At 45.0% G+C, this 10,000-nt stretch overlaps 1 protein-coding gene across 2 annotated transcripts in view; it reads left to right on the top strand.

Annotated features, from left to right (window-relative positions):
* Positions 1-10,000, top strand: part of LOC125045441 (metalloprotease TIKI1-like) — a 157,932-nt gene that overhangs the window by 92,387 nt on the left and 55,545 nt on the right. For both annotated transcript variants that reach the window (XM_047642692.1, XM_047642691.1), the window contains exon 4: positions 8,942-9,138. In XM_047642692.1, the coding sequence (XP_047498648.1) occupies positions 8,942-9,138 (197 nt within the window). The remainder of the gene's footprint in view (positions 1-8,941; positions 9,139-10,000) is intronic.

Here is a 10,000-nt window from a genome sequence, read left to right as displayed (position 1 = left end):
TACCAATTAAACGCTTTAATTAAGCGCTATGATCTGATGCTCATTTGTTTAGACAAGCTCCCCCGCCATCTTGAATCTCCTTGCTTTGCGGCCGAGGAGGATCGTATCCCTTTCTGGGCCCTCGTGTTGTCGACTCCGCTATTGTTATTGTGGTATTTATTGTCTCGTTTACTGCCAAGGGCTTCATTGTTATTTTGAAAGAGCTTTTCGCTTATTGTAAATTGTATGAAGCTCCCCCCCTCTTCTCAAAAGGGAGAAATGTCTTCATATGTCGTTTTATATTGCTTGTATTTCTGGTAGGTTACTATATCTTTTTTTTCATCATTTTTCTTTTCTTTTGTTATTTGTTCGTTTTCTCACTTTATTACAAGTGCTTGTAAAATGTGCTTCTTCATCGTTCAGAGTGAATTTTAAGATAGAGATGATGAATCTATTGTCATATTCCTCGCGTAGACAATTATTTATGTTGTTTTATTAATAGGAGGAAGTTGCCCCTTACGTGGATGAATAATTGTATAGAAAATTATATTAATTGCCACTTGATTAAGATTCAGGATTTGGTATTTATTTTCTATTTATTGTAATTATTTCTACTAGTAGTTTTAGTATTAGTTGCGAATTATTATTATTATTATTATTATTATTATCGTTATTATTGCTAAATTTTATTATTATTATTCACATTATTATTGTTTATTATTATTATTATTATTATTATTATTATTATTATTATTATCAAAAATATTATTATTACACTGTGAACTATCATCAGTATATCTTTTATTATTATCATTATCCTCACTATCATTTTTACTTCCTTACTTGAGAGTATATACATATATAAGTTTCCGTCAAATTGAAAGAAACCAAAACAAAAATGTGAACACAATTGCCTGTGCTATCTTCATGACATTCCACGACATCATTAAATCTTAGCAATTAATCAAAGTAAGCATATTCTCATTATGTCAGACGATCAATTATGGGAGTGACACGCCATTACACGCTGTTGGGTTTTGCATAAAGAGTGAGGGGCTTAAAAGCTTCGTTCACAGTGACACTGATCGATACCTTGCTATTAAAACTGGGTGCCATCTAGTGCCAGGAAGGTGGAGGTAGGAATAGGGGTTGGTGGAGGGGTGTAGGGGTGGGGGTGGGGGGGGAGGAAGTGTGGGTGTGGATAGGGGGGAATGGATGGAGGTGGGAGGGGTGGTGAGGGAAGGGGGGGGGGGGGGCTGTTGTTGTTCTTGTTCCCTTATTTGTTTTTTTTTTCTGTTTTCCTTCCCTCTCTCCGTCCTCTCCCTTCTCATTCCCTTCCTCTCCCCTCCCTCTCTCTCCACCGCTTTCTCTCACTCGTTCTCTTTCCTTCACCCGTCTCATGCTTCCTTACTCCTACACTCCTTTCCTCCCTTCCTCGCTCCCTCTTTTCATTCCCTTCCTCGCTACCTCCCACCCTCCCTCCCTCCCTTCCTCTCTTCCTCCTTCCATCTTTCCTTCCCACCCTTTTTAATTCCCTCCCTCTTTCCCTCCTTCCCTTCCTCCTTTCCCCCTTTCCTCCTTCCCTCCTTCCCTCCCTCCCTCCATCCCTCCTTTCCTCAGTTCCCTTCTTTCCCGTCCCCCCCCCCTCTCCCCTCAGCTCCCTTCCTCCCCCCCCCCTTACCCCACCTTCCTTCCTCCCCCTCCCCCCCCTCCCTCCCTCCCCCTCCCCCCCCCCTCCCCTCCCTCTCCCCTTTTCACCCTCTTCCCTCCCCCCCTCCCTCCCCCTCCTTCTCCCCCCCCCCCCTCCCTTCCTCCTTCTTTCCCTTTCCTCCCTCCCTCCTTCCCTCCCTCACAAACAACCGACATGTTCGTGAGTTGTGACGCAACCCCCCGCAGCCTTACCGTGCAGGGAAGGGTTGGGAGATAACAATACAGAGATGGTTAATCCGTGACATGAGTTGACGTGGAGAAGGAAGTCATTTTCCCCTCGTTGACGTGGCGTGAGGGGAAGGCACTAATGGCGGGGGTTTATAGGGCGGGGTTGCGTGGAGGTTTCAGTGGGCGCGGGGGTAGGGGCGGAGGGGCGGAGGGCGGAGGGGAAAGAAGAGGGTGGCGGTTGTGGTGTTGTGGAGGTTGGGGGGGGGAGTTGGGGTTCTGATTTGGGGGGAGAAGGAGGAAGGGTTTGGGTATGGTTGTAATGTTTTTTTTTTTTTTCTTTTCCCCTTTTTTTCTCCCTTTTTTCCCCCGTTTTCTTCCCCCTCTTTCGTTTGTTTCCCTCTCTCTCTCTCTCTCTCTCTCTCTCCTTCCTTCTCCCCCTTCCTCCCTTTCCCCCCCTTTTTCTCCTCCCTCTCTTCTCTCCTCCTCTCTCTCCTTCTCTCTCTCCCCCTCTCTCTCCCCTTTATTTTCCCTCTCTCTTCTTCCCTCATCCCTTCTCCCCCCCTCCCCCCCCTCTCTTCTCTCCCTCCCTTTTTCTCTCCTCTCCTCCTCTTTCTTCTTTTCTTCTTTCCCTCTTCTCCCCCCCCCCCTCTCTTCCCCTTCTCCCTCCCTCTCTCCTCTCTTCTCCTGGGAAAAGAGAGAGAGAGAGAGAGAAGAGAGAGATAGGAGAGAGAGAGAGCAGAGAGAGAGAGAGAGAGAGAGGAGAGCAAAGAGAGAGAGAGAAAAGGAGAAAGCGTGTGCGTGTGTGTGTGTGTGTGTGTGTGTGTGTGTCCCTCCTGCTGTGGCTCTGTGTTTTTTATTATTTATTATTTCATGTAATTTTCTGCATATATTTGAAGAGACGTAACCTGTCGATAGAAGATAAATTACTGTATATTTTTTTTATCTCTTTTGCATTTACCGAATCTCACTCTTTTTCGCCTCTCGTTTCTACACAACCTCGTCATTTTTTTTTCTTCTTTTTTTTTTTTTTTGTTACATGTCAGGTTCGCGAACAAGGAAAATATTATATGCGTGGAGTGGAATGTTATTTCGATTATGTGACCTTTTTCTTTGATTATTTGTATTGCTATGTTGTTATGTCTTGTTTTATTTCTTTGTTTTTATTGATGATACTTGTTTGATTCTTATTTGATTTTTTATTGGTGTGCGTATGTAAATGTGTGTGTCTCGGTTTGTACGTGTGAGTACATGTACATATGTGAATATATGTATGTTTGCATGCACCAGCTTGAGTGTGTGTGTGTGTGTGTGTGTGTGTGTGTGTGTGTGTGTGTGTGTGTGTGTGTGTGTGTGTGTGTGTGTGTGTGTGTGTGTGCGTGTGTGTGTGTGTGTGTGTGTGTGTGTGTGTGTGTGTGTGTGTGTGTGTGTGTGTGTGTGTGTGTGTGTGTGTGTGTGTGTGTGTGTGTGTGTGTGAGTGTGTGTGTCTGTGTGTGGATGTGTGTTGTGTGTGTGTGTGTGTGTGTGTGTGTGTGTGTGTGTGTGTGTGTTTGTGTGCGTATGTGTGTGTGTGTGTGTGTGTCTGCATGTGTGTGTGTGTGTGTGTGTGTGAGTGTGTGTGTGTGTGTGTGTGTGCGTGTGCGTGTACTTGCGCTTGTGTATCCATGCGTTTATGTGCGTGTCGCCCTGTGCCCATGTGTGGCCTCCCGTGCATGACGGCGGGCCCTTACCACCGCCGTTAATGCCAGTCGCGATGACATTCGTTCCAAGGCCTCGTAAACTGCAGGCCCGAAGGTCACTCGAGGAGTTATTAAGGCGAGTTTTTGCCGCTGCATTCCGCAAGGCGAGCTTCCCCAGGTGGGCGCGAGCGAGGGACGAGGGCGAGGGCGTGCGCTGGCTGGGGGGCGCGCGAGGCTACGAACACATGCTTTGAGGATTTTTTTTTTTTTTTTTTTTTTTGAGTGGGGGGGTAGGGGGTAGGTTGCTTGCTTGTTTGTAAGTATAAAGTTACAGGTTGTGTAAGTGGTGTATTTTGTGTGATACACATGGACGGGTACATGATATATCATATAATCATGATATATTATCGTATATCATGCACATACGCACCTACTCTTACGAACGCACACACACACACACACACACACACACACACACACACACACACACACACACACACACACACACACACACACACACACACATCATACATACATACATACATACATACATACATACATACATACATACATACATACATACATAAATACATACACAGATAGACAGATAGACGCATGTACACAGATAAACAAATCAAAAGGTCTCAGCTAGATGTAAAAATACAAAAGCAGAAATAGAATCTCACGTTATTTCGAATAATCTGAGAAAAAAGGCGGGTCAGAGGCTGGCGAGCGTGATGAGGATGTATCTGCATAATTACAGATAACTGCAGTCTTGTGTTTTCTCGGAAATTAAAGTGATATATTATCGTAATGTCATGTTGAACCGCTCCGTGTCATGCGCAATCTGCAGTCCGATTAGTCAGAAGGTATATTATCATGACATCATAAATATACTCCGAATTGTGACTGGAAGAGAGACGTCATACTTAAACCGCAATATGATTAGTGGAAAATGCGTGACGTCATTGGTATCCAGAAGAAGCGTGATTGGCGGAAATCCCTCCTTATCATGACGTCACAGACCATTCTCACTCCGATTGGTAGAAAACCACAAATATGGCAGGAGGGTAGGTGGGGGAGGAGGGGAGGGGGAGGGAGGGAGGGAGGGAGGGAGGGAGGGAGGGAGGGAGGGAGGGAGTAGCAGCGGTCGGGATGTAGAGCCTGTTCTCATCCATCACGGTTGGACGCACTGTGACGCGGTAATTGGTGAACATACCTGGTGATTATGTGACCCACCCGCACACACGCGCCATCGAACGGATCCATCAAGAATTAAAGCACCTGCCGAGAGGCCTGTGAAATGGCGGTGGCCTGCGGAGGAGAGGCAGGAAGTTTCGGCTTGAAGGAGGGAAGGGAGTGGGGGGGGGGGGGGGAAGGGAAAGGGGGGAGGAGGGTGAAGGATGAGGAAGGGAAGAGGAACGGGAGAAGAATAAAGGAGAGGGAGAGGGGGAGAGGGGATGGGTGAAAGAGAAGGAAGGGAAGAGAAATAGAGAAAAGAATAAAGGAGAGGAGGGAATGGGGGGAGGGGGGAGGGGGGGGAGAGAAAGGGACGAGAAAAGAATGATGGATTAAATGGATTTCATGATTACTTGGCTAACATTATGGGAAAGAGGTGACAAGGTTGACGGATGGAGACAATTTGAGTAAAAAAAAAAAAAAAAAAAAAAAATGATATTCTCTACCTTTCTTTTCATTTCGTTAGCCATTTTGGGGATAAGAAAGTGACAGGTTAGATTGATAACGGGTAGATTTTGTTGATTAACTTCGCCGTAGATAATGATAGGCAATCAGCCGACTCATTAGTGTTGATTAATGTCCGTAGAGAACAAGGAAAGACACTTGTTTTTTTTTTTTTTTCTCTCTCTCTCTCTCAGGCGTCTTACATAGGCCTATTAAGTGTCCAGTCCCACGCTCAGCCAATTTTAACAAACCAAATAACCTCATTTAGTTGTTTTTTTTTCTACTTCACTGAATTTTAAATACGTCACGCGATTTCGAGATTATATGTGTGTGTCTGTGTGTTTTTTTATTACCGGTTTTAATGAATGCCATATGGTTCGGCGGCCATTTTCCCGTTTTCTTTATAACCGAGGATCGCATTTCCCGTTTTCTATGCGAACTTCATTAATAATAGATGACTTCCTTTTATTATCTATTTCCTGTCAAGATTTTGAAGAAAAAAAATGGGGAGCTTGATAGCTGGATACATTATAGATAGACATTTTATTTTCCTTGCTTTCCTTGCGAGAATTTAAACTTGCGGTTCGATTATGAAAAAAAAGGTTTCGATTTTAAATAGTGAGGTTGTGAAAGATGGTCGGACATTTCAGTCTGATTTTGTATTTTCTTGTATTTATTTATTTATTTATTCACGAATTGTGCTGCTGTTTAGGATACCAATTTTTTTAATTTTTTTTTTTTTAGTGTGACCGTAACGTTTTCTTGATAAATTATTTCCTTTTTTGTTTTGGATGTGAATCTTTGGTGTTATAGTATATGGTATTGAAATATAAGGACAAAGGAAAATAGTTTAAGTAAGATCAAAGATTCTATTCTACAAAACCAAACCACCTCCAACTTGTGTCTCTCCACACACACACACACACACACACACACACACACACACACACACACACACACACACACACACACACACACACACACACACACACACACACACATACACACACACACATCATACATATATACAGACACACACACACACACACACACACAACGCCGCTTCAGAACACCCAATACCTCAAGTTTGTTTGACCGATAACCGCTCCGCCCTTCGAGCACCAGTCCACAAGGGCGTTATCGGCGTGCATCTTGTTAGCGGAGCTATCTCGCCGTCCATTCCGTAGCTCAAAGTGAAGCTATTGAGAACCACTTAATCAAATCCTTCGAGGATGAAGGTGTAGGAGGAGGGGAGGAGGAGGGGGAGGGAGATGGGGGGGGAGGAAGGTGTAGGAGGAGGGGAAGGAGGAGGAAGGGGAGGAGGAGGGGGAGGAGGGGAGGGAGATGGGGGGATGAAGGTGTAGGAGGAGGGGAGGGGGGGAGGATGAAGGGGAGGGAGGAGGGGAGGATGAAGGTGTAGGAGGAGGGGAAGGAGGAGGAAGGGGAGGAGGAGGAGGAGGATGAAGGGGTGGGAGATGGGGGGATGAAGGTGTAGGAGGAGGGGGAGGGAGAAGGTGAGGAGGAAGGGGATGAAGGTGTAGGAGGAGGGGGAGAAGGGGAGGGAGAAAGGAGAGGGAGATGGGGAGATGAAGGTGTAGGAGAAGGTGGGAAGGAGAGGAGGGAGGAGGATGAAAAGGAGGGAGATGTAGGAGGAGGGAGGGAGGAGAAGGAGGGGGAGGAAAAGAGGGGAGATGTAGAGGGAAGGTGTAGGGGAAGGATGAAGGTGTAGGGGTAGGATGGGGGGAGGAAGAGGAAGGGGAGGGAGGAGGAAAAGGAGGGGGAGATGGTAGGAAAGGTGTAGGAGGGAGGAGGAGGAAGAGGAGGAGGAGGAAAAAGGGGGGGGGGAGCTGTGGATGGGAAGATAAAGGGAAGGGGAGGAGGAGGAAAAGGAGGAGAGATGTAGAGGGAAGGTGGGTGAAGGGAGAATGGAGAGGGAGGAGGAAGGGGTGAAGGGAGAGGGAGGAGGAAGATGGAAGATCGAAAATAGAAGAGAGAGAGGAGGAAGGAAGGAGGGAAAGAAAGTGGGGGAAGGCGGGTGAGGGAGAAGAGAGGATGGAGGGAAGGTAGGGGGTGAAGGGGGAGGGAGGATGGAGAGGAGGAGAGAAGAAGGGAGAAGAAAGGAAGAGGAATAGAGGGGAAAAGAGAGAGATAGCGTGAAGCGATGAGGTGAAATCAATTAAGTCGGCCATTAAGATATGTCACAGGGCTCCTTGAGACGCCGTTGTTGCAGGCCAGTCGGCGTGTATGTGTGTGTTTGTGTGTATGTGTTTGTGTGTATGTGTGTGTGTGTGTGTGTGTGTGTGTGTGTATGTGTGTGTGTGTGTGTGTGTGTGTGTGTGTGTGTCTGTGAGTGAGAGAGAGAGAGAGAGAGAGAGAGAAAGAGAAAGAGAAAGAGAAAGAGAGAGAAAGAGAAAGGGGAGAGAGAGAAGAGACAGAGAGGGGGGAGGGAGTCTGTAAGTGTGTATGTGTATGTGCAAAACAGATTACAACTGCAGTTTTTACGCTTCAGTTGGCTGGGTGCAAAGTGGCCTTTTGATCTGGTGTCAGAGAGTTATGCTTTTTTGTGACCAGAGTTAGCAGAGAGAGAGAGAGAGAGAGAGAGAGAGAGAGAGAGAGAGAGAGAGAGAGAGAGAGAGAGAGAGAGAGAGAGAGAGAGAGAGAGAGAAAGTGGACAGAAGAAAGGATGGAAAACATGAAAAACTTATTGTATATACAGAACTCCAGCCTCTCTTTTTTTCACCCTTCTTCCCCAATTTATTCATTAATCCCTTCACTCTTTCACTCTTTTTACCCGTAAAGCGCACTCACTCACTCAAGCACACGTAACGATCGCAGAAAAAAAGCTTACGTAATGCGTCCTTCAGACTTGCATTCGACATCGAATCAATTTAAGTTGAAATTTAAGGTTCGGTGTTTATTTCTTCTTTCATTTGTTTATTTATATAATTTTGCGTGTTTTCTAGGTCTTTGATTGATGTCCCAAGCACGCCATGTTAATTAAGGAACGTTTATGATGATGGAATGATTTGCGACGGCTAATTATGCTAGTTAAAAAGCCTGTTATGGTTGTTTATATTTTATGATTCGTGCAATAAACTCGGTTGAATGAAAGTTTTAATTTCTGTCTGCGGGGATCCTTTTATTTATCTTAATCTCCGTCGAATGAATGTTTAATGTAGTGTGTATTGTTATAACGTATAGACTAATTTCTCTGTCGCCTTCAATCAGCACTTTATACCACTGTAACTGTAACATCTTATTTTAAGATGTTACAGAGGGAGAGGGAGAGGGAGGAGGGGGAGGGGGGGGAGGGGGAGAGGGGGAGGGAGGGAAGGAAGGAAGGAGGGAGGGAGGGAGGGAGGGAGGGAGGGAGGGAGGGAGGGAGGGAGGGAGGGAGGGAGGGAGGGAGGAAGGAAGGAAGGAAGGAAGGAAGGAAGGAGGAAGGGAGGAAGGGAGGGAGGGAGGGAGGGAGGGAGGGAGGGAGGGAGGGAGAGAGCGAGAGAGCGAGAGAGAGAGAGAGAGAGAGAGAGAGAGAGAGAGAGAGAGAGAGAAGAGAGAGAGAGAGAGAAAGAAAGTAAGAAAGAAAGAAAGAGAGAAAGAAAGAAAGAAACAGACAGACAGACAGACAGAGACAGAGATATATAGAGACAAAAGAAAAACAAAAAACACGCACACCAAAAAACCACCAAGCTATCATCCTAACATCTCCCTCCCTTCCCTTACAGGCAACTGGGAGAGGAAGCGCCCCGTGTGGGTGATGCTGATGGTCAACTCCCTGACGGAGAGTGACATCCGGAGCCGAGGAGTGCCTGTGCTTGACCTGTACCTGGCGCAGGAGGCGGAGCGACTCACGAAGCAGACGGGGGCGGTGGAGAAGGTGGAGGAACAGTGCGTCCCTCTCAACGGGCTAAACTTCTCGCAGTTGGGGGGGCCCTTTGGTCCTGGGGCGATGCTGTTGTTGTTTTTGTTTTTGTTGGTATTAGTAGTAGTATTTTATTGTTGTTGTGATTAGTAGTAGTATTTTATTATTGTTGATGTTGTTATTGGTAATATTATTATTGTTGATGTTGTTATTGGTAATATTATTATTCTATTATTATTATTATTGTCTTGTTGTTATTAGTAGTATTAGTATTATTGTTATTCTTAGTATTATTGTTACTGTTATTAATATTACTATCATTATTATTATTTCTATTGCTATTATTATTATCATTATTAATATTATTATTATTGTTGTTGTTGTGTTTATATTAGTATTATTATTATTATTATTGATATTATCATTATTATTATTACTGTCCGTTTTTACGTTTTAATTACTACTGTACTATTTTTAAATTTTTAAAATATTATTATATTTTTAAATATTTATCGGCATCATCGATTATGTTTGGGGCTGAAATATTGTGTAGTGAAGTATTTTTTTTCTTTATTTCTCTCTTACTTTTCAGTTTCACAAAGGATATATTGGGTTTCTTTTTATTCCAGTTTTTTAGTTCTTATTTATTTCTTATTCTTTAATTTTATTCCTTATCAATTTTGTTTTCTCTTCCACGTTTCACATCCTTCTGCCTCCTCACTCCTTCTTCTCTTCCCTCCCCTTCCTTCCCCTCCCCACACCCCTTCTCATTCTCCCTCTTCTCTTCCCCCCCTTCCCAACCTCTTCCCTTCCCTCCTCCTTCCCTTCTCTTCCCTCTCCTTCCCCTTCCCTCCCCTTCCTTCCCCTCCCCACACCCCTCCTCATTCTCCCTCTTCTCTTCCCCCCCCCTTCCCTTCCCTCC

This window comes from Penaeus chinensis, chromosome 37 (genome assembly GCF_019202785.1).
Source record: "Penaeus chinensis breed Huanghai No. 1 chromosome 37, ASM1920278v2, whole genome shotgun sequence".
Classification (NCBI taxonomy): Eukaryota; Metazoa; Arthropoda; class Malacostraca; order Decapoda; family Penaeidae; genus Penaeus; species Penaeus chinensis.
This window is presented reverse-complemented; position numbering and strand designations above follow the sequence as displayed.